Source organism: Hydractinia symbiolongicarpus, chromosome 7, assembly GCF_029227915.1.
Source record: "Hydractinia symbiolongicarpus strain clone_291-10 chromosome 7, HSymV2.1, whole genome shotgun sequence".
Classification (NCBI taxonomy): Eukaryota; Metazoa; Cnidaria; class Hydrozoa; order Anthoathecata; family Hydractiniidae; genus Hydractinia; species Hydractinia symbiolongicarpus.
Genome location: NC_079881.1, coordinates 18,668,469 through 18,693,233, shown reverse-complemented (window position 1 = coordinate 18,693,233; position 24,765 = coordinate 18,668,469). Strand labels below are relative to the sequence as shown.

Below are 24,765 nucleotides of genomic sequence, written 5' to 3'. Positions count from 1 at the left end.
TACGCAGATTTCTTAATAATTTATCTATATATTAGGTTTAATATATTTACAATAATATGCACTCGAATTAAAGAACAGACAACTTATATTTATAAATTATTACAACAAAAATAACATTGCTCATAGCAGTTTACGCTGTCTCTAATACATGACGTGAACTCCTTTCAGTCAGTTCTTCCATACTTCCCAACGATAAAGTAACCTCCCGCAAAGCTGGTTGCATTTCTGGGTATTCGCTATTTAACCGGTCAACGATCGTAGACAGACACTGGAAGCGTTCTGTTTGTTTTTGTTTTTCGGTATCCAGTGAAGTAGGGGTCTTGCACAGACGTGTATATTTTCCTCCTTTTAGTGATGTGTAATATTTTGCCTTCTGTTGTTTCTTAAGGATTTCGTTGAAGTTCTAAGTAAAAAATCATTTTTCCTTCAATAATTATAAATTTTTACAAGTTAAACCATGTTTAATTGTACTCGTAAACAATTATGTTGAAAATAATTGTACTCGTAAATATTTGTGCTCGTAAATTATTGAGGTCATAAATAATTGTTCTCGTAAATAATTGTTCTCGTAAATTATTGTGGTCGTAAAATATTTGGGAAAATAATATTGCTTTAAATTTTCTCGCTGGCGGCTGTCTTGCACGGAGATTATTTAACTACTTAAACAGCAATCTCTCCGCTCCATCCTTTTAAAAAATTACCAGCGCCATCCTCCCACGGGGGAAAACGGCACGGGGTTCGGCCCAACAACCCTGCATGTCCTTTTACGTAGACACTAGGTATGAAGGGGTTAGTGCTTTACGAGCGCAAAATTTTCCCAATTGTTGTAAGATATTTCGATCAATTGCAATTAGTACTGTCGTGTCTATGGGTGTGTTTTTTTATCAGGAGAGAATAAAAAGTTGAAGAAATTAAATCCCCACTAAATATCAAAAATAGACAACTCCACGAAAATTGATCCATGTGAAAAAAAAATCGTAGTTGAACCCGATCGCAAAAGAATTCTCCTAAGAAGGCACACCCTATTAACTAACTTAGCCACAGATACAGTAGTCTGTAAAATACTCACTCTTTGCTTCAACTCAACCATGCGTTCAATATCACTCTCGTGTATATCAATAGCTTGCTGTAATTTTTGTCCATTGGATTGCTTCTCTTCTAAATTGCCACTTAATTCTTGTTGATAACCACGCAGACGGTTGATTTCTAAAAAATAAATAGAACGTCAATATTCTCACAGAAACCTGCGTATATGCAGGGTCAGAAAATCCTGCGAGAAAAACATTTGCCTCCAAAGTTTTTCAAACGCAAGGTATTGTCTTCCTTATTCAAAATGTTTTTGTGTTTCTGGGATTTCTTCGTTTGTTGTTCCGTCCACATATAAAGGCTGGTCTACACTAGATTAATCTAATCGCTGATTTCTTAGTACATACACCAGTCTATAGTATATAGAATTAAAGGGTTACGAAATTATGCACTAGTTCTCGATTTTAGAGCGAGAGGGTGGAGAGTAACCAGTTTTTAACCACACCACCTGTCCCGATTCATAGAGGGTGACCAAAACCTACCGTCTTCGCACGCATTCGAATCTTGATTGGTCTGTTTGATTTTCTTCTTTAATTCTTTTACCTTCTTGTGAAACGTCCCTTTGTTCTCCTTGGGTTTGCCAAGTTTCTTTCTGTCCATTTTCGCTTGCGCCTCACCCCTGAAGAAACATTAACAAAATGTCACTAGGAAAACAGCTCTCCGTTGCAGATACTCTAAAACTGTTTCAAAATGCAACGCTACCTCACAATGATGCACTCCCTTTTAAAAACACTTTTTTCCATGTCCTGGATTATCTTTTCTTGCTGTCGCATCAGCTGAGCATAGCGGACCTCCATCCTGTGTATTTCAGCCTTCATGGCATGTATTTCACCGTTACCAACGTCAGAATCCACAGTATCTCGTGCCTCTCGAGCTAATTGAGTTTTTTTCTCCCAAAGCATAATCTGCCGCCTAAAAATGAAAACCAGTATTGATCGAGAAAACTTCTCAGTTTATGTTACAAAGCAGGCTCTTTCTTTTACAGGAGTTATTGATCCTTTACTTAGAGGGGAGGGGCAATGTCTGTGTTTTGTTGATCTCCACAAACCCAAGTTTGTACTTTAAAATACCATTTGTCGTTGCTAACATATCTTACAGATTCAAGCAAATGCTTTAAGAAAAGTCAATTTAAAACGCGTCAAGACGGGTCCATAATCACTTTGCTGTTTGTCATTTCTTCATTGTGACAAGCTTTCTTAAGGGGAATACTACATAATCAGTGCATTCACTTCCATCTCATGCAAACGTTTATAGAGTTTCATATAAACAAAACATTTCGCATCAGGTTTTCCACGTCGGCGTGCAAAACAGAACTTTTCCTGCTCATAAAGGTTGCATTTTAAAAAATGAATTTTTAAAAAATATTTTTTTTAATCTATGAAAGCAAGGTTTAAACAACTGAAATTCATTTCATATTAGAGATCAACGAAAAAAAGTGCGACATTTCTAAGCATGGAAAATATACACTGTGTAAAATTAACCCTAGCATACTTACTCCGCTTCTACAAGTGCATTCAGAAGTCGCTCCTTTTCTTCGTTCAAAGCAGTGATGGAGTTCTGCATTTGGATGGATTTCAACTCGGCGTCCTAGTAACATCAAACCAAGTAACAATTTTAACACGAAAGAACGACATTACACAAAAAAAACATTGGGAAGCACAGTTTTTGCATAAAAGATCCAAAAAAATACATTCTTGACCAATATACCCTAAATTCTCCTGATATAATTTAAGTAAAAAAAAACAATGAGTAAATTGCTACTTTCGGAAATCATCAACGTTCTACAAAATAGCTGACTTCTTTCCTGACTCTTTTGCCAAATCACGATCAGTTTTTGCATATCTTGCGTTCACAACAATACAATTTGAGCTTATTAAAGGTTGCAGTAACTTCACTCTGATAAAATTGAGATTGTTGTTGATCCTTAATTAAGCCTTGCAAAATTTACAAAATTGTCGCTAAAAGAGATCATTTTTGTTTACTTCGTTTCATAGAAAGAGGAAGATTAAATAAACATACACGGGTTAAGACAAGGGCAGGGTAAACACACGGGGTGGGGTTCACCTCATACCTTCAATGTTGACATGAAATCATTCTCCAGCAAGATGTTGTCTTGTTGCAGAACGTCTTGCTTGTCACGATTCTTGTGGATAAGGAGGTTCAGTTTGGTCATATCGTTTTGCATGCTGCGAACACTGCGTTGAATGTCGGAGATTTCGTTCTTCTCACTGTTTAGTTCACCTTAAAAAATACAACTTGATAAACGACGGCGATGACAACAACAGCGACCACAACGACATCATCAACAACGATAAGCCTCAACAAGACACCAACAACAACAACACCAACCACGACAACAACCACGACTACGATCACAAGGACATCAACAACAACGATAACCCCCAACAACGACCCAAGCAACAACAACAGCACTAACAAAAACACCAATCACGACAACAACGACGACAACAACCACAACAACGGCAACAACGACAGCGACAACAGCGACAACAACGACAACAACAACGACAACAAAAACAACAACAACACTAACAACAAAATAAACGACAACAACAACGACAGCGACAGCGACAACAACAGCAACGAAAACGAAAACGACTGAAACAACGAGAACAACGAATAGTCGGAATTGACTAACAACTTTAGGCTTTTTTGTGACTTTCTCATCACTTTTAACGGCTTTGTACTTTTAAAGTAACTTCCATGCAACAGCTTTAGAACAAAATCTTCTAATATTAAGTGATTTCCACCCCAGCAGATTAAAATTAAAAACGTAGCCCTGTTACCCTCCTTCACTGAGTGCTATACAACAACAAATAGAATAGTCACCTTCGATTCTCAACTTCTTTTGCATGAGTATCGTCGATTCTTTCTTCTTCGTTTCAACTTCAGTCGATTGCGCCGCAACCTGCCGAACTACTTTTACAAGTTCGCCTTGTTGTCGTAACCAGTACTGTTGAAGTTCCAAACATTCGTTGGTCGTCGATTCGATTTGGCGTTGTAATGTTTTGATTTGAAATTCAAGCGGACCTGTATACGCTTCGCCCTAAATGAAAGAGACAGCAGTTTTTAAATAGCAACGAACAAAAATTGTACTATTATTTTTGGTATTTTTTAGTTATTGATATGTCTTTTGTACATACATTTCAGAATGACTAAGATCTCAACTCACAATTTAGCTATCGCCACTGTCACTGTATCGTATTCAGAATTTGCAACGAGCCTTTGCTTTACCTTAAGGGGTAAGTGGTAACTCATTTCGTCAGGATGTTTTCGCGAATTTAGCATTTTTCACCTATTTTGCGAAACTTATTCCCCGCAAAATAACTAAAAATCTGTTTAATTTGCAAAAAATTAATTCTCACGAAATAATTTTTTTCGATTATAACGAGCACAAACATCCACATGTTGGTAGCGGCAACCAATAATAGTTTATCGTAAACTAGCCTTAAGGCAGATTTAATATAAAAGCTGAAGAAGCAGCAACAGTACCTACCCCTTCCTTACTGATGAGCACATCTATCTTCTTTCCCAGCTGATCAATGCTACCTTCTTTCTTTTCGATGACAGCGTTGCGTTTGACGATTTCATTCTCGATCTTTGATATGGTTTCATTCTTCTGGTGAATGACTTTGTTGATGTTGCTCAGCAAGTCTTGCAAACCGCGAACGCGCGTTGTGGCGTGCGTGACTTCTAGAACGTTCTTCGAGATTTCGTTTTCTACTTCAGCGATAGACCTTTCCTATGAAATAGTGTTTTTATTGGTGAAACGTTGATAACATAATTTCACTCCATTTTTGGGGGGAAGGGAGTCAAAGGGAAAGTTTTAAGACCCTTTTCAATTGCATAACGTGTTTCTCTAAATTGTCACCAACAAAAAATTAAAAATCCATGGTAATCATTTTGAAAGTTAAATATAGCAAACTTAGATAGGAATTTGACAGACAGGAACCCATGTAGCAAAGAATACCATCACCATAGCAACAAAAACCCTATCAGTTAAAATCAAGCAAAAATATACTAATAAAATACTGGTTACACCCTAACCACCACAGACAATGATTTTTCCCTACCAGCTGAGTCGATTTTTTGCGGATTCGATTAGTCATCTTTTTCGTGTACTGGGAGGCTTTTTCAGCAGTCAGCTGCTCCTGCATTTGTGACATGATCAGATCCTCGATTTTTATTTTGTCCTGGAACTCTTTTTCAATTAGCTTTCGAAGGTTGACTAACTCACTTTCTTTAACTGTCACCTCCTAAAACAAAACAAAAACAGAATCATGACATACGTTTGATACCTTTTCTATATAGGTCATATTAGCAAGAGAAACCATAGCACTCAATCACAAAATGAAGGCTAGATAGGGCCCAAATACTAAGGAAGCTAAGTACGACGTTGCAATAAAGTTTGAAGAAACATTTATAGATTAAGATAAAGTTTTTGGTATAATAGTAAGGCATACAAGAACAATAAAAAAATTAAACTTACAATTTGCGCTCTATTCAAAAACTGTTCAGTTTCATGCAACGTGCGGCTGTATGTGCTGTACTCTATCTTCAAAGCTTCATGCTTATTTTGTGCGACCGTTATTTGTTTCTTGACAGCCGTAATATCGCTCTCAATTCTGTTGTACATGTACGTGAGTTGCTCATTTTGTTCCTGAGCTTTCAAAATTTGCTTCCTGTAACCATCCAGCTCCGTTTCAATGGCCAAGATTTGTTGTTTCTGAACGCTAAAAGAACGTTAAACTTTATGTGTTAATCACAATAACACCAAACAAACAAAAAACAAACAAAAAAACACACAAACAAACAGAAAAGATTGCAAAATTTAAATTTTCAAATAGGACCTGAGAATTATGCAAAAAATGCAGACTAAAAAATTGCGCACATTTATATTGAAAGGAGAGATAAAACATATCAAAATGGTAACCTTACATAACTATGGTATTACTTATATAAATTTTATGCTTATATGCCATGTCTTAATAAATTTTATGCTTAATTCACAGGGAGATCACGAATAAGCAAAAAATACTGCAGAAATCAAGTTTGCAGATTCAAGCCAAATTCGCAAACATCAATTCTGTATTATTTTCTTTATTTTCATTATCCCTTTTGTTACAGCAATCTATCTAAAAACTAACAACTGCATGAAGGCAGTCAGTCAGGCAATAGAAACCAACAGATAAACAAACACAAAACAGAAAATACAAGAACGCAGGCAGGCAAGAAAAACCAACAGATAAACAAACACAAAACAGAAAATACAAGAACACAGGCAGGCAAGAAAAACAGACTGAAAGGCAAAAACAGCCATCAACACTAACATACTTGACAGCCTCTTGCATGGCACCATATGATTCATCCCTTCTCTTCATACCAATCAAACTGTTGTTCCATTGCTGCAGCAACTGCTTCTTCTCTAAATCTATGGCCTAACAAAACGTAAGTTAAGCAACCAAGTTGGATTGTAATCTCAAATAACGTAGAAACATCGATTCTAAATTCCCATCATAAACTTAGCTTATGCCTACACTACAAAATCATACATGTAAATACAATGAAAAATAAACATACCTCTAGCTCTGTAGTAGCATCTGTTAAAGTTCTTGTAGCTGCTTTGGTCTCCTCTCTTTGAGCTTGTATTTGCGCGTCATACATTGCTATGTCTCCACGTAGATGGTCAACAGCAGAAACGAGTTTATTCACTAACAAGTCCTTAAAGGTAATGTTTTAAAAAAAATTAAATGAACAAAGAAACTAACAAAAAAAAAAGAAACAGCCAGAAAGCAAGCAAGCAGGCAGGTGGACAGGCAAGCAAGCAAGAAGACAAAAAACAAACGAATAAACGATCAAAGAACTAGAACAATGAAAACAAACAAACAGACACAACACTTACTTGTTTTTGCTTCTCCCGCTGAGCCTTTATAACTTCTGTTCCTGCTTTTTCAGCTGCACGCTTTAAGATTGATATGTCCGACCTCACATCATCTTTGGCAGACTCCACATACAAAAGTTTGGCAGCAATATTTTCCACTTCAGTTTGCAGTTCATTTGCTATAAAGAGAAGTACATCAATCCTATATGCGTATTTCATTTTAGACTGAAATTAAAACGTGTGTGTTAATTGTAAAATTAACCATGTTATTCTCCCTGGTCCACCTCCATTTACATGAAATTTAAAAACTGAGTGTAGCCTGCGTCACAAAATATAGTTTGTGTGTGCAGATCGTTTTCAGAGCTTGCAAAAGGCGAGTGTATGAATGCTTAAACATTTCGATTCTGTTTAACAGCTTTGTTCGCTAACAAGATAAGAAATGCGATAACATTGACAGATATGTGACAGCATTCCTGAAGTTTCAATAATGGAATAAAATTAAACAAACATTTTTTTACTAGCTATGAAACTGAACGTACAGCAAATTTAGAATAACACCACAAGTAACCTGTACTGTACTAAGCAGTAGCTTTTTGGCGTGGTATTCACATTTTCCTAATGCAATATTTGTGTAGTTAGCGGGAAAGGTATATGCTATCCTTTTGTCTATTCCAATGCAGTAATTATACAGCTTCACAGTATCACCACACATAAGAGATAAGTCACTTATACATAAATTGTTTTTAAAAAATAATGAAAAGTCTGCCTGTTCTAGTGAATGATACCATTGTTAAACAACCGCCAATCTACAATTCTTGTAAAATTTTAATATGACACTGAAATCACAATTTTGCCCCTTTTTAACTAAGAATAAACTAAAAATACTATGCTGAATGGAAAAGAGATATTAACACGTGGAATTATTATACATTTAAAAATTTAAAATTTCTAGAAAAATTAATGTTGACAGCAGACGTAGGTTCTTCAGCTATTTGGTAAGATCCTAAATATATTAAATCGTAATAATTGTTGGTGAAGCTAGTATGCACAATTCCCTGATGTTTTGGACCATTCCAAGTGATACCCTTGTCAAAGTAAAACATTTAGGCTTCAGAGTACTAGCTAAGTGATCCTGTTTGGCCATTTCAAGATTGGTTAAAAGGTAATTTCCACAAATATTATGTCCAGGGTTGTAGCTACTTTAGTCAAGCATTAAAATCGCAATACATCACTTAATGGTATGGCTGGCTAGTAGAAAAATGACATGTCAGCTAGCTATTTAAGCAAAAGATAAAAAATAAACAGCAATAATTTGTGTTGCCTAAAATGGCTCTTAATCTTAGTATGTTAGTTATTAGCGGCTAAAAATATTAAAAAAAGTATATTTAAGATTTGTTGTTACATGCAACACAAATAAAAGTCCAAAACTGCAGCTGACTGTATGGTTTTGCAACAGTGAGTCGTCATTATAATTATTTCTTTTCTTACAAATCAAATACAGTGTTGGCTTTATTTTACTTGAAAACAATTATGACTTTAATTTTTGTTGTCAGTGTCAAAAATGTTTTAATTTTCTTCAGACCCAGACAGTTTCGTGAGTTTTTCAGGTTCTTTCTAAGCTTTGTCAACATTGCTTAATTTCTATGTTCTGTAAATTCAGTAGTAACCCTTCAGATGTAATAAAGTTCAAAACTTATATCCGACAAAGAACAAAATAGAAAAATTTAAAGTTTAAACTGCTAGTTGTCAATCTGGAGGAAAATCCAAATTTTTTGCTTGTCGCACATAATTCTGGTTCTTAAATTATCATCCTCTGGAAATATCCTATGCAACTCCATTCTTACATCCTCCACACAAAGTAACATCCAGGTTACCATTTTAACCAGAACACAGGTATTATTAGGACTAACCTTTTCTCCTCCTGTGTATCAAATCATCCATTGCTTGTTTGTACAATGTTTTGATTTCATTTAATTGTGCTTCACAATGTTTTCGAAGCTGCCACTTCTCATTAAAATCATCGTGTTGTTTTTCTAATTGCATTTGTTGCCTTGCTAACTCCTGTTGTACTCCATACAACTCAACACCAATCTCTTCACGTTGCTTTTTGGCTGTAGAGTGCTCTTGTAGCTGTAAACAAGGACACACACAAATATAACACATATCGTATTTAAAAATACAAGCATAAAGGGGGAGTCTAAGTCCCAGAAAAATCAATAAATTTCTTCTAAAAGGGGCACCAAATTTGTACTATTTATTTATTCTGGAAATGTAGTATCCTTTCATTTTCAACACGGTTACTTTGCTTATTTCCATGTCTAATTAACTACAAAACTTATATAGAAATATTTTTGGTTACTGCCCAGCTCTAGAGTTTGTAATACTATTGTATTAAGCTTAACCATGAGGTTTGGACCAGAGATTGCCACTTAGAATTGTTGTTTTTGGACTAAATTATACACCAAGGCAAAAAATGTCTTACTAGTTCTCGGAGTTCTAATGTTGATTTTTCATCTTGTTTCTTCAAATGCTCTTCATAAGCTTTTTGAAATCTTTTCATTAAAGGCTAAAATATTAGGTATAACAATGACACTTAGAGATCATAAGCATATAAGCATATACACTAAAAAAGTTGATGACACAAAAACATCACAGAGCTCAAATTAGATTTGAAGGTTTGAATAATCTTTTCTGTATAAAACTGATTTTCATATATTACGATGTAAAAAAAATACCAAACCTACATGGGAAGGGTCAAGAACAATTAAGTCACTGTCAGGTTCTCCTTCGTCATCCTGATACCCATCAGACTCTGAATCACCATCAACATCCATTCCACTATCATCCACTTCTTCAGAACCAGCAAAATCAACTTCAACGTCATCTAAATACTGATCTTCTGAAAAAGAGGAAGGAAGTTGAGTTCCTCCCTGCACTAAATTATCTTCATTGTCTTCCTCTTCTTCGTCATTTCTATCACCTGAAGATAAATTTATAATTGTCTTTTAGGATTTTAAAATTTCCACAATTTTTTTTGAAATTTTGTATTTTTATTATTTTTTAAGTTATTGAAACTTTTTTTGTATTGTTCTAATGTTACTGAAATAAAAAGTATTAAACAATCTACTTTTTTACTTTTTAAATATATAAATATGTTATACATGTGTGTTAGAGATTTCGAGTTATTTCATCGAACAAAACACACAAAATTAAAAAAAACAACGTTATTTTTGGCGAACGTATACCATCTTTTTAACCTTGTGTCAATGCTGTGCTACTAGCTATGGACTTGAAAATTGGTATGGGGGACCTGGAAACATGGTTCTATCGGCCCGTACCATGTACCGTTCGTCTCGCAAACTATAAACTATTTAAATTTTAAGTAAAAGTCTTCTTTAAGCGCTAAGAAAGAGGAAAAGTGCCAAAGTGGTACACAGCAATTTGATGCAGTATGATCCTTTTCCTGTTCAATTAAATAAGTATTTAAACTTCTAAGAGAGTCATAGCGATGACATTTAATGTTTTGTTAGGTATGGTTTTTGTCCTAAAAAATTACAGCGGCCTGGCGTTTACTTGGGACTTTATTGCTCGACCCTGAAATTGTTTGAAACCATAATTTTTCAAAAAAACTGGAATAAGCAAGACAACGGTGTCTTAGCAATTTTGAAGCTAGCCCAAAGGTTGGCAAAGCACGAGGTAAGGGACAAAACAGTAAACTACTTTATTTTGCAGGGATTTTGATATTATTTTTTTGCTATTAGAGCACCCTTGATTTTAAGAAATTGCTATAAAGCTTGTAAAACTTCAGGTGTGGCTAATTTTTATCTTTTTTAATCTTGTTTCTCCTGTTTTATATTTTTCTGTAAAAAGTAGCTATTTTTTGGTCCTACAGTTTTGCATTTTGCATCGTGTTCTGTATATAGCTAAGTAACTTAATACTTCTTTTTTGTATTTACTTAAGATTTTGTTGGACTTTTTCAAGATGAAATTGTTAGAATCAAAGATGTTTATAGCTATAGGTAGCTAGCTAGCTAATCTTGGCTTTATCACAAGATTGGGTGCTATTTTATACAATTTATAAAGAAAAACAAAGTGATTGCTTTGTACATATTTAATGTATATAATAAATAAACTATTTATGCACAACTTGAGGTATTTTCTACTAGCATGAGAAACTAAAACGTTGAAACCGTTGACCCAGTTTAATATTTCATTTATATCATCTCTAATGGCCTCAGAATCCAAAGTATATGTTTTTTATTTAATTAATAAACGAATTCTAAGCATACATTCAGGCTCTAAAAGGCCATTTTACACATATTTCTCACATTTGGCTCAAAAAATAACCCTTTGGAGAATTTCAGACAGACTAATATTTCATCTACATCATCTTTAATGACCTTAGAATCCAAAGTAATGTTTTTTATTAAGTTAATAAACGAACTTTAAACATACATTGAGGTTGTAAAGGCCGTTTTTTCACATATTTCTCACATTCTCACATCAAAGAATTGATATAGATAAGATGCAATTTGGTTTTGTTCCAGGGCGTGGCACTACAGATGCAATATTTTTACTCAGACAGCTTCAGGAAAAGTATTTAGGAAAGAGAAAGAATCTTATTTTGCCTTTGTAGATTTAGAGAAAGCTTTTGATAGAGTGCCACGTAAAGTTATTTGGTGGGCTATGAGAAAATTAGGTGTGGATGAGTGGCTAGTTACAATGGTTCAGTCTATGTACAGCAATGCTAGAAGTCGTGTCAGGATTAACGATTCACTTAGTGATGAATTTAGTGTAAATGTTAGTGTACATCAGGGTTCTGTACTTAGTCCTTTGTTGTTTATTCTAGTCTTAGAAGCGCTGTCGATGGAGTTCAGAACAGGTTGTCCATGGGAGTTATTGTATGCAGATGATTTGGTTCTCATAGCAGAGTCGATGGAAGAATTAGTTGAAAAGGTTGAGAAGTGGAAGAAAGGACTAGAAGAGAAAGGGCTGAAGGTAAACACAGCAAAGTCTTAAGTCATGATAAGTAGCATTGCAGCCAAGTGTGACCTTGTAGTTGGAAAGTGGCCTTGTGGAGTTTGCAGGAAAGGGGTTGGTAGTAACTCAATTTTTTGTCAGACTTGCAAGCATTGGGTACATAAGAAGTGCAGTAGTATTAGTAGAAGGTTAAGAGCTGGCATACAGTTTGTATGCAAGCGTTGCAAAGGTGAGATTATAGAGAATGAAGTATTTCCAGCTTTAATGATGTATAACAGTGGCTCGTTAGAGATAGTTAAGAACTTCTGTTACTTAGGTGATATGTTGGGCAGTGAAGGGGGTGTTGGAAGAAGTGTTACTTGCAGGATAGGTTCTGCTTGGAAAAAGTTTAGAGAGTTACTTCCTTTATTGACTAGCAGAGTCCTGTCAATTGAGGTAAAAGGTAGGTTGTATGAGGCCTGTGTAAGAAGTGTTATGTTGTACGGTAGTGAGACATGGGCAGTGAAGCAGGAAGATCTTGACCGTTTAGAAAGGAATGATATGAGAATGGTTAGGTGGATGTGTAATGCCAGTCTGAGAGACAGAAAGAGTTCAGATGAGCTAAGAAGCAGGCTAAGTCTCCGTAGAATTAAAGATGTTATCCAGATAAGAAGATTGAATTGGCTGGGGCACTTGGAAAGAATGGAGGAGGATAATTGGGTAAGAAAGTGTAGAGACTTGATAGTTCCTGGGGCAAAGCCCAGAGGCAGACCGAGAAAGACTTGGCAGGAGGTTATAAGGACAGACTTGATAGAGAGGAAGTTGAGTTTAGATCTAACACAGTCTAGATCAGATTGGAAGAGGGTCATTAATATACCCCGTCCAACCCATGCTAGCATGGAAAACGGACGTTAAGCCGAGAATGATGATGATGATGATTTGGCCCAAGAAAAACCGTTTGGACAATTTCGGACAGTAATAAAATTAAGTAATTTTCATTCTAGATACTTAACCTAACCTGTGGACCATAAAAAACATGTTTTCTTAACTTTATTGCAGAGATATTGTGGAAGACATTCATCTTAATGATAATTTTTTAGGACATTTTTAGACATTTTGGCCTAAATTTAGCAATTTCTGAGATTATTTTTTTTTTAAAAAAATAATAATAATCTTATTTCGTTCTTGAGATATCCTGTTTTAACTGAGAGGGTAAATCAAATTATTTTTTGTAACACTTTTGTCCGCTACGAAACAGCTGTGCCAAAGCCATGTAAGTGAAATTGGGGAGATGACCACTACTACTACTGTGTGTAAGCCATTGGATGTTGCAGGGAGTTGTATAGAAAGGTGGAGATCCTAATACATGGAATCACAGTCCCAATATTTATGCACGCATCTAAGTGATTACATAATGCCCGATGCTCGGGCAGAAATGGAGGTAAAAATGTAAACAAACTAAGCAGAAAAGTTACCTTCATTTCTGCGAGCGCAGGAAAAACACGGCACTATGATTGAGTGTACAGTACAGTCCAGATGTAAGCGCAGGCCATTTCGTAAGATTTTAGGCAGGCGTGCAGTAGATCAAAAAAAATTTCTTTACAAAAACATTTCCTTTACCCCTGTACACCGCACAGGGGCTCATGTTTTGGCGTAAGGAACAAACAAAGTGCAAGTTCCAACAATGTACGACAAGGAATTTCAACCCATATACGAAAAAGTTGTAAGCAGACTCGTTAATTTAACTTTGTTATTACTTGTGAGGCAAACAGATATTTAAATTAAATTAAATTATGGAAAGTCGAACAGCCGCTAATAATAATATTTAATAAACCTTATGTTCGATGAATCATACAAATTATTACCTAAAAGAATATTTCGTTATTAAAGAAGTTTTTTTTTCTTCTTATTAGTTAGTTTATCTTTTAGTTATTTAAGCTTAAATAACGCTGTATTTCTTTTAAATTCTCCAAAATGCGACCTTACAAAGATTAAAATATTGTTGTATTTTTTTATAAAATCATTAAAAGGAAACTCGCAAAGCCTTAATATAGCCTTGTGCGTAATACAGACTTTTCATTACTATTTCAGAAACATTTGGGAAGAGACAAGGGAAAAAAGACATCATAAAGTAAAGTTGCATGTCATGTCAATATTTACAGAAAGATCAATCTTCAAAACTAAAACAAATGAATCACTTTAAGTCTGACCAAATGATGACTGATTCGTCGTCGTCATCATCTTCAGAAGAAGTGTTTACAGTGGCTTCACAATCAATATGTCGAGTGACCTGACATAAAAATTAAAATATTAGAAAAAATAAAAATAAATCAAAAAAACCTTTTACTGTTAAAATCTCTCACCTGGTATATTGTTACCACATTTGTACCGTTTATAAACGCTAACATAGCTGTCTTCGCATTTCCTTTTAATCGAGAAGTAATTTCCGTTATATACCTCTCACAAACTTTACACCACACATAGTTTACCAATACCTTTCCATCTTTTTCCTCTGTCTTCCAACCAAGAATATCTGATTTACCCCAACTTTCAAAAGTTTTTAATTCAACTTTATTTCCTTTCGTTCTTTTTTCAGACATTTTAAAAAAAATTTATAGCGTTGATATAATCTCCACATTAACCCAAACTGAACAAACAAAATAAAATATCGACGATCTCACCATTAACTCAATGTTTTTATTGGTTCGCAAAATTTGAAAGGAAAAAGAAACAAATGGTAGCAATTAAATTCACATTATCAACATTTAAAAGAATGCTCACGTGCGATCTATTGTGAGTTCAGTAAAAGAATGATCGTTTATTTTTAAGGTTTATTTAATAAATTTTCTCTCTTATAAATACAATAATTTTTAATTACAGCAACGTTTTGCTCGTGTGATGAATCGCACTTCTAAACAAATCTGCGCGTGTGTGGGGGCGTGCGAAATGGCCTGTAAGCATACACAAACGCTCAAGTTTCACCTTTTTCTCAGAGGCATTAGCTGTTTGTCTTTAGTTCTTATTATCTTTCTTATTATCTCTATCAATGTGACACGACGAGCCATTGTTTGATAGTTTTATAAAATAAAAGATTTGCGTGAAAACTAAATAGACAGCAAGAGGCATTGTTTGTTGGAAGCATTGTTTCAATCTTTTAAGTTTAAGTTGGTACTAACTCTTTTTCCGAGATTTATTTTTTAAAAAAAACAGTGTTTTTAACTTTGTATCTTTTTATTCTTACCAGAACAAAATGTTCCCACAACGAGCGTTTTGGCCTTTTCTGTGCGACGAAAGTATTATATTTAGACTCTTTCTTCAGTATTAAAATTTAAAACAAAATGTTCTCATAATGAGTGTTTTGATCTTTCCAGAACATTCTTTTTTTACCAACGAAACTAATTATAGTAACGCGATTTTAATCTCAATATATTGAAAAAACACACGCTTGTTCCATTTTTTTCTCGAGTAATCATAGAACTCGCATACAGCAACACTAATTTTGCCATGTTTTGAAAAGCAGGTAATTTATTGCGACGAAAGTAAAATGTGCTATGCGTTCATTATTCATTATTTTTGAAAAAAAAATTATGCGACGTAGCAACGGAACGAAGAAAATTATAAACGTGCATGTTAAAGTCATAAAACTCTTTAGTTAATAACTTTTTTGTAAATATTTTTTTAGATGTAAATAATTTTTCAAAACAGTATATATTATTAAACAATAAACTGCTTTTTTTATAAAAAAATTCCCTCACGTTATTATTGTTGCTTCGATCCTAAAACATCCCCCAAAAAACAAAAAGAAAATAAGCTTTGTGACGTCCTGTTTTTTATGGCAATATTATAAAATTATACAGATTTTTGTCTCAGTTATACAAAAAAAAAATTCAGAAAACAGAGTCTGCATGTGGTAATTGATTACAATAACATAATTAGATATCATGCTGACTCTCTGTGCTTGTGAAAGAACATGCTGGAAGTGATTTTATATAATGAAAGTAGCGAAAGCATTCAAAGAAGTAAGAGAGAAAAGTTGAACTTTAAAAATTTTTTTTAATTAAAAAAAAAATGTTGTCTTATGTTTTTCTTTAATATAACTTGCGAGTAACATGATATATATTTTTAAAGATTTATGGTGGAGTAGTTTATTTATTGCGTACTCGCGTTAACAAAAAGATTACTCTTATTTATTTTACTCGCACTCGCATTGTACTCGCACTCTGAATTATTTTAATCGCATTTATTTGTACCCGTACTCTCAAAGATGTGTCGCTTTACTCGCAATCGGCACTGTATATTATTCCCCTTTGCCTTCATTGAACAGAATATTATTTATTTTGGTGTGCGATTAGCGCGTGTCTGAGGTATTTGGTGTTTTTTTGACGTGCAAAGATCGCACAGGAACATTCAAACATGACGTGTATGGGCGTGCGCGTGCGATCGCACGCCATCCCTCTGACGAGGCCTGTATCTAGATCATAATGTTCTGCCCAATCTTAGGACGCTGCTCAATCTTTAGACATAAATTGCCCAGTCTTAAGACTGGCCGGCCAGTCTTAAGACTGGACATGGCGTCACAAGATTTGGGCAAAAGACCATGTTAGGCCCATCTTTGGCGCCTTTTAGATTTTAAAGAAGGGATGTTCCACACGACCTCTGTTTTTTGCAAGTCCCCAAAAACATTCTCAGGCACATTAAAACATCATATTTTGGGTACTGTCCTGTTGAATTGACCCGACCAGTACACAGTAGAGTGAAAAACGTAGCTAGCTAGGTAGCTGGTAGAGCACCTGTTATACATTTAGCATTTATATACAGCTTGTAGTATAGCGGCTAAATTTTAAAAATAAAATGTTTATATTTATAAAGAATCAGAAAAATCGTATTCAACCATATTATTAGTTAGCTAGCTGTTAATTTCATTGGATGAGATGTTTAGCCAGCTAGTGAGCTGTAGCCAGCTAGGTAATATGGTTGAGTAGTTTCAATTTTTTAAACATATAATACATGGTATATATAAATTTTTGGCCTTTTGATTTTCCAAGAAAAGTTTCAATTTAAAGTTCCTATTAAGAGGTAAATTCTAGAAATTTATTGTTCTGTTTGTCTTTCACAGTTGTTCTAAGATTGGGCATGTACCTCCATAGATTGGGCAGTCCAGTCTTAAGACTGGCTACACATTTGTCATTGTCGGAAGATTTGCCTGGCCTGTCTTCTTAAAACGGGCTAGTTCTAAGAGATTGGGCAGAACAATCACATGTGTAGACAGCATATGCTAGCTAGCTAAAATTAAAGTGACCTGGTTCTGTTTATTTAACTGGTTTGAATTTGTAACAGCCATTGAGGGTTTTATCAAACTCATCTCTGCTTCAAAATGTTGTTAAAAATATTAAAAAATGTGAGGATCACACCCTCTATAAGGACAAGGAACATGAAGTTTGACTTACCAGTATTCACGTTTAATGTAGTATCTTGCTCATCATTGCTTGATAAATTTAGATTCTGCAGTGCTTTTACAGTAAGTTTCGCAACAGCGTCAGAAATTGTTGTAGTGCCAGATTTTGCAGTCTTTCGAGATTCCCCACTGCCGCTTCTTTCGTCTGCCATGTTTGTTACTGTCTCCGTATGCACTGTGGTCAACAGTACAAACAAAATTCACAAATTAGTTGTCTAAGATTTAAACAAAGGAAGTGTGACCATACAATGTAAACATGATTTGAATAATGGCTATACCTTGAACTACTATACTCGACACGGCCAGCCGGTCAGTTGTTTATTCTAAGAAGTTAACAATATATACACAAAACAGTTAGGAGGTACACTGTACACTTTATTATTAGGCCCTTTCAAGAAGTTGTTGTTTTAGTCATGTTCTATTTGTTGCCTTCATTATTATTCTCTAAAACTTAAAGCGCTGATCGAGAAATTGATGAATACACCTTTACGATAATTCAATTGTACATGCGTTCCTACGGCTCTCCATCGTTTTACAATATCGGAAAAAAGGAGGTAAAAATCGTGTTTTTATGAGAGTTTGTTAGAGACGAAAGCGTGTTTTCTCCAGTTTTTAACATCCGTGTATCAATTTCTTTCAAATTTTCAGAAAACGTTAATAATAATAAGATACAACTTATGTGTACTTTTCATTAAAAACAAAACGCGGCAAGAAGAGTTATCAAGAAAAAATGTGTTTTCTTCTTAATAAACTGTTATAAAAGTGTGATGTTTACCTCCTCTGATTGCTAAATAAGCTGCGATGGAGTGTTAGTTTTCCCGAATTATCGTAAAGGTGTATTCGCCAAATTTTTTTGTAATTGCACTGTTCCGACCCATATTGTCCGGCCGACCCATGTTGTCCGAAGAACGGCAACAACCCATATTGTCTGAATCCAACCCATATTGTCGGGATAAGTAAAATACACTTATCGCTTGATTATTTTTCAGAAAATTAATCTTTTGCTAATGCGGATTGTTGACACCCTGGGTAAGACCTTTCAACAAAATTACAAGGTAACGCAAGCCACGTCACGAGGGTGCCGATGAGCCGCATATGCCCTAAAAAGTGCGGGCATTTTCGGGCGAGACACTGATGTGATTCAAAAAAACTATAAAAATTAAAATAAACTTACTATGTGGTAGTGAAGTTCTTAAAAGAACTGTTTTTGATGGTTTTTGATAAAGTTTACTTTATAAATAACTTATATATAAACTATATTAACTCCTTTCTCTTCAAGCGCCTTGTTCCCAAATATCGTCCGCATGGTTTGTTACAAGGAATTGCATTTCGGGAATGTTCCGGGCGATTTCGGGAAAGTGCGGGCGATTTCCGCGGGAGCAAACGCCAATTTTATTCGAAAAGTCGCCCGAACTCGCCCGTATATATGCAGGCGTTTGCGGCTTATCGGCACCCTCTTGTCTTGTCCTCATTTTCCTGGGTGGATTTGGCATAAAATATTTTATTCCTTTAGGACAAACACCTTAGAAATCTCTTATGTTGTTTATTTTTGCAGCTCTGAACAGGACTCTGAACTTTTCACTAAATTCTATTAATCAAAGGAAAGGTTACCACTTTTTTTGTTTGAGGTTCTCTATGTTGGTGAGTGTTGCAGTTTTTTACTCCAATTTGTTAAACTGTATGTAATTTCTGAAGAAACTTATGGAGATTGTGCAATACTTGCTATTTTTTTCTTGCTTACACAACAATATACAGTACTGGAAAAAGGTTGTTTAAAATCACGTACCGCGACGGTATTCTCGATCCACGATAGACGTTTTTTTACTTTCAAATTGTATCGAGAGGGCTTCGCAATGCATCTGTCTCGATCTCATTCTCAAAGCTATTGAGGCCATTAACACTTTCTTATAATAGAACTATTTTAAAAATAAAAGTGTATTCAACAATGATCGCAGATGTTTAAATATAATTATACTTCCTTTGTATTATATTTTTTTAACTTATGCATAACAATCTAGGGTATACAGCTAGCATTAATCTTTTTTTTTTAGATCACATTTTAAAAATTTAAGAACTAAGAACGGCGATAGAAAAGCTTTGTTAGATTGCATTTTAAGAGTTTAAGAACGAAAAGCAGTGATAGAAATGATTTTTTAGATCGCGTTTTAAAAACTTAAAAACGAAGAACGGCCATAGAAATGCTTTTTAGATCGCGTTTTAAAAATTTAAGAATGAAGAACAGCGATAGAAATGCTTCTTTAGATTGCATTTTAACATTTTGAGAACAAAAAGTGGCGACAAAAAAAGCTTCGTTAGAGATCGCATTTTGAAAGTTTAAGAACGAAAAGCAGCGATAGAAAAAAAACGTTAAATATGTAATACGCTAGAATTACTTTAATAAATACGAAAGTTAAAAATTTTCTTATAATATACACTTATTTAAAATAAAAAAAGATAAAGCAGAGATGTGTTTGAAATAAAAAAAACTTTCTTTTTATTCTTATTAAAAAAACTTTCTTTCTCATTATCACCTACCATCGCGACACATAGAGACGGATTTTGTCACATTACTAGATTCTCGATAGATCGTGACAATTTATTTTAATTGTATCTTATTATTATAAACGTGGTATACATCGCGTATCGATGGAGTCCGCTCACGTTACGCGCTCGATATGTTAAACTACCTTTTTCCAACCTTTTTAATTGGGATGAGAAGAAAATCATTGACAGAGAATCCAGAACAACGGCTAGAAAGATTAAAGAAACCATCAACAGTGTAGAACATAACAAACACATAAACAGCATCTTGTATCAACTTCCTGAGATTTGGTTACCAGCCCTACAGAAGAAGTAGTTACCTACATCTAGATCCGAAAATGTTAATTACCGTAATTAACGGTAATTATCAGCTCGTTTCTGATTGGTTAATTTTTATGAATTTCGATCCTCTGCAATTATATAAATACATACTCAACATCATTTTACTTTGCCCGATGATGGGAGAAGGATCTCCCGAAACATCATCATTCATCATCATTCTCGGCTTAACGTTCGTTTTCCATGCTAGCATGGGTTGGACGGGGTATATTAATGACCCTCTTCCAATCTGATCTAGACTGTGTTAGATCTAAACTCAACTTCCTCTCTATCAAGTCTGTCCTTATAACTTCCTGCCAAGTCTTTCTCGGTCTGCCTCTGGGCTTTGCCCCAGGAACTATCAAGTCTCTACACTTTCTTACCCAATTATCCTCCTCCATTCTTTCCAAGCGAAACGTCACCTACTAAACTATCATGTTCAAGAAATGATAAACTTTCCACAGTAATATGAATACTGAACAGACAAACCGAAATAATATCTTCAGTAACCTTTTTCCAGTACTGTAGGGATATTAAAAGTGTGTATGTTTTTTAGGTATATACAGTAATGCTTGAATGTAACTTTACATGAACGCGAGTTTTACGACCTCATGTAACGATCTCATGTCTACATAAAGAACCTTTACATATCTTTTGTTTACACACAAACTTAATTGCTTTCTATTGTTATCGTCGTGCGCGAGTCAGAACAATAAGATTTGGTGAATCCTTTTGTTGTCACATGTAACATGCATGTTATTGTTTAAAAATGTTACAGATCACGAAGGCTATTGAAATATATTATGTTAGAAATAAATGAACATAACTCATTAAAAGCATTTCTATCGCCGCTCTTTTGTTCTTAAACTTTTAAAATGCGATCTAAAAAAGCATTTCTATCACTGTTTTTCATTCGTAAACTTTTTTAAGTAAAATGAGTAAAAACAGTAGATACTTGAATCTTTGTTAAATTTTATTTTCTTTCGTTGATCTCTTGATGAATATATCAAATAAATACAACAATGGGACACACACAGTTCACATGAGCTAATTAAATTTCGCGAACAAGACATGAACTCTATTGTTTTTAACATGAAAAAATAGCTCATGTATTTAACAATAGGTTAAAAATAACAACGAAAGTTTTGACACTACCGAAAGCTCATGCGAAGGTGATAACTATTGCATACATGTAAAGTTACATTCGAGCAGTACTGTACAGCTCATCTGCATGTTTGCTAAAATTGTGAAGGTTGCTAATAATTGGAGCTTACAATCTAAAATGAAGATTAATACTTTCTAATTCACATTTAATCCTGATATGTTTAAAGGGTGAGAAGGAATTTAAAACCCAAATCATCTTTTTATCAGAAATTTAGCAAAAGGCACAAAATTACAATGTTTCAGTGTGATACACCAGAAAAGTTATATGTGACTAACAACACCTGTGCAAAGAAATAGACTGAAAAATACTTTGCTCAACCTAACATACCCATCCATTACCTGCTATGCAGTTGCTAAAACCAATGAAAAGAACCATATGAAAGATAAACGTTGAAAAACCTTTTTATTCCTCAAGTACGATGTGACTATGCCTATGATGTGACAAACATTATTACAAACAAGTTTGTAATAATGTTTTTTTTGCTTATTGGTTGGAGTTCAACTCTGAAAGTTTTTGCATTAAGATTTTGTAGAAAAAAGCTCAGTTGACTACAGGAAAGTTATTGTACCAGCCTACCATTCCGCTTTACGGAACATACATTTTTTTTACAACCAATTCTAGATTATGGCGGATTTTTACTGTGGAAACATTTTCTAATTTGTTGATTTTTTTTCATTTTCCTAAAAAAAATAAAAAGGTTAGAAAGTAAAATTCGTCTCCATTTTTATATTATTTTTAACAGGCGATGCATTACCCCCTCCCCTTCTAACGGCCAATTTGTCTTTAACAGAGACATAAACTGTTTGACAACGGCCCGTTATCCTCAACTAATAAATATGAGGGATAAAAATTGCCAATGGCCAAGAGTTTCAAAAAAAATGTTTTCATTATTTTTATAGAAGCTATCACAAATATATAACTATTTTTGATAATGTCAGGACGTTGGCTAAAGTCGTTGACACATTAAAATATTTTTAAATTGCTTTTGTTTAGTGTATCTATAATTTCTTACAATGTGTGATGTGAACGAAGACAAATTAAATGCAGAGCAGATGCTTCAAAAGAAGAAAAAAGTCTTGTTAGTATAATTTTTTTTTTGTTCCCTTGTTTTGATGTATTGTAAAATATTGGTTTTGCATTTCTTTAAAAACAGACTGCAAGATAAAGCAGTGTTGCTTTTTGTATGAATGCACTACTGAACTTTTAAGATCTTGTCATTGAAATTATTTAACCTATTATATAACCTCTGCAAAAGGGTTCCGGTAAGACAATAAAAAAAAAATGGTACAGTATTTTTGGGGGTCTAATAGTTGCACGATCTAATTTATCTTTGTTATAGTTTAATTTTCAACAATAGACACAAAGCTTTAGGTCTAAGATAACAGATAAACCATTTTTAGAACTTGTAATATCTAACATTACTAAATTAAAGGATATACCCTTTTGTTAAGCAGTTGTGAAATTTGCTTTAGAGTAGGGAGTACATGCATGAAATGCAAAGAAAATAAAGCCATTGTTGTCATTAGGGTAAATGATCCAATGTGCAGGTAGGTTGAAATGTTCATATATTTTTGTTTGTTCTATTGCGTTAACTGTACAACGTTCCCTTTTGTGACTGTAACTGCCTAACCCATCAGTAATTGTAGTATTGTGAATACTTTTTTGGCAATGACATAATATTGGATTAATTTCTATGTTTAACAGGTCATGCTTTCTGGTTTATGTGACACACAAATTTCGCTCCACACTTGGGAAGGCACGACTTATTAAACCAAACGATAAAGTAAGTAAGATAAGATATAAGTGGACATAATTAAAAAAATGTTTATGTATTCTTTAACTTTAGCCTATTTCAAGAATGACTTTAGGAGAGCTATTATACGTAGTCATGCTTAAAAATTTCCCTATGCATCCCAAATCATGTAACTTGAATTGTTTTTTAAGGTTTTGCTTGCCTTATCAAGTGGTCACTCTTCAATGGCTATGTTGCATCTTGTAAATGAGGTAAATGCCTTTTAAATTTAGCTCTAGTTGCATGTACTAATAATAGACCATAAGCTATTATTACATTGGGGATTTTTAAGAAAATGTTTTCACAATTCTTAGAAAAGAATGCTGGTGTTACAAAAACATTTTCATAGGAAAATATCTTCAGCAAGGGTTTAATTAGTTCAGTATCCCCAAAAGAACAAGAACTCCTTTTGATCATGTCATTTTCAACTTAAAAAAAAAATAACTATAATTTTATATTGGTTGTCTATGTGTTTCTGAATGTTCAGAAAAAAGTAAGATATACCAAGGCAATGTCTCACCAAACTAATTTTACATATGGATAGGAAACAAGTGTATCTGTGGGCAGTTAAAATCTGCAAGAGAAATTTTTGTAGCCACAAATGCCAGCCCATGTTAGTCTAGCCTTTGCTGTTGCTATCTTCATGCTTTTAGATAACCCTGATATGATAACAACTGACGTTATGTTGAGTTAAATTATTGTAAATCAAGATATTCAAATAATTTTTCTTTAAAGCACAATAGAAATTTAGCACTGTTAGCTGCTTTTTCTTGCAATTGTCCTGGGATCTGAAACTATTTTATCCTGGAAAAATAAAAATGGCCATAAATGTACATTTTAATTTACCAAACTAATTGTGGTTTATAATACAGGTTCGTTTTAATTGCATGTTTATTATTGTGAAACAGAAGCCACTCATTTTTGTTAATGTTCATAGGCTTTAAGTGAAAGTGCACACAAAAGATTGAAGTTTGAGCCAGGAGTAGTTTTTATAGACGGTAAGTCCTACTTTAGTCTAATTTGCAGACCAAACAATTCCATGAACCTTGCCTTAGTTGCTACCTATCAAATAGTGAATTTTCCTAGTGAGGTGATTTCATATTGAATTCTAATAAAATTTATTTGTTATTATCAATTTAGAACGAGATGTGTTATCGGATAATAAAAGTTACGACTTCGCTGCATTAAAAGATGTGACTGAAAAACTTGGTTATCCTTTTTATACTGTTCCAATACATAAGGTAAATGTAATTCTTTTTTTACCATATCTTTTTCCGTTATGAATGTTCTTATCAAGTCGATGTGCTACATAAAAAAGTAAACTTCTACTACTTTTCACTTCCAATTCGAAAATTTCAAAAATTGTGTTTAGAGATTTCAAGCAGATGCAGACGAGGGAGAGGTGAATTCTAAAAAACGATTTTGCGAGTGTTTTAATTCTATAAACACACTGTCTGCAAAAATTGAATTTTTATCAGCAACAAGGTATTTTTCTTTTTTCTCTTTTTTTATTTCTTCTCCGTTGGACTGCAGCTAACTGACAGAAA

General features: G+C 34.0%; 3 protein-coding genes across 4 annotated transcripts in view; 2 read left to right on the top strand and 1 right to left on the bottom strand.

Moving 5' to 3' along the window:
• The window catches only part of LOC130649480 (cytoplasmic tRNA 2-thiolation protein 2-like), a 96,998-nt gene that overhangs the window by 66,334 nt on the left and 5,899 nt on the right, over positions 1-24,765 (top strand). Inside the window, exons 1-8 of one of the 2 annotated variants that reach the window (XM_057455760.1) lie at positions 17,658-17,763; positions 22,420-22,504; positions 22,899-22,973; positions 23,131-23,209; positions 23,371-23,430; positions 24,156-24,216; positions 24,359-24,459; positions 24,591-24,703. In XM_057455760.1, the coding sequence (XP_057311743.1) occupies positions 22,440-22,504; positions 22,899-22,973; positions 23,131-23,209; positions 23,371-23,430; positions 24,156-24,216; positions 24,359-24,459; positions 24,591-24,703 (554 nt within the window). In that variant the 5' untranslated portion in view covers positions 17,658-17,763; positions 22,420-22,439. Of the gene's footprint in view, positions 1-17,657; positions 17,764-22,417; positions 22,505-22,898; positions 22,974-23,130; positions 23,210-23,370; positions 23,431-24,155; positions 24,217-24,358; positions 24,460-24,590; positions 24,704-24,765 lie in introns of those variants that run through there. The other variant, XM_057455761.1, reaches the window with a different exon arrangement.
• LOC130649474 (coiled-coil domain-containing protein 40-like) lies at positions 17-17,584 on the bottom strand. The gene is made up of 17 exons (XM_057455754.1): positions 17,395-17,584; positions 9,733-9,968; positions 9,471-9,554; positions 8,899-9,118; positions 7,010-7,167; positions 6,688-6,828; positions 6,442-6,545; positions 5,597-5,840; positions 5,181-5,363; positions 4,604-4,849; positions 3,937-4,153; positions 3,158-3,327; positions 2,582-2,673; positions 1,789-1,998; positions 1,569-1,705; positions 1,070-1,206; positions 17-403 (listed from the first exon to the last, which is right to left on the bottom strand). The coding sequence occupies exons 1-17, from the start codon at positions 17,552-17,554 to the stop codon at positions 131-133; spliced, it is 3,012 nt and encodes a 1,003-aa protein (XP_057311737.1). The 5' UTR covers positions 17,555-17,584; the 3' UTR covers positions 17-130.
• On the top strand, positions 12,011-20,705 carry LOC130649484 (uncharacterized). Its single transcript, XM_057455765.1, has 2 exons — positions 12,011-12,834; positions 20,513-20,705. Exons 1-2 carry the CDS (start codon positions 12,011-12,013, stop codon positions 20,688-20,690), a joined length of 1,002 nt encoding a protein of 333 aa, XP_057311748.1. The 3' UTR covers positions 20,691-20,705.

What these genes read in the sequence shown, in the direction of transcription:
- LOC130649474 (XM_057455754.1), bottom strand. Translation starts at nt 17,554, where the DNA reads ATGGCAGACGAAAGAAGCGGCAGTGGGGAATCTCGAAAGACTGCAAAA. An exon ending in GATACACAGGAGGAGAAAAG is followed by an intron (nt 7,168 to 8,898) that starts GTTAGTCCTAAT and finishes TTCTCTTTATAG; the next exon opens with CAAATGAACTGCAAACTGAA. An exon ending in ATTTCATGTCAACATTGAAG is followed by an intron (nt 2,674 to 3,157) that starts GTATGAGGTGAA and finishes TGATGTTACTAG; the next exon opens with GACGCCGAGTTGAAATCCAT.
- LOC130649484 (XM_057455765.1), top strand. Translation starts at nt 12,011, where the DNA reads ATGATAAGTAGCATTGCAGCCAAGTGTGACCTTGTAGTTGGAAAGTGG. An exon ending in ATTAATATACCCCGTCCAAC is followed by an intron (nt 12,835 to 20,512) that starts CCATGCTAGCAT and finishes CCTCTTCCAATC; the next exon opens with TGATCTAGACTGTGTTAGAT.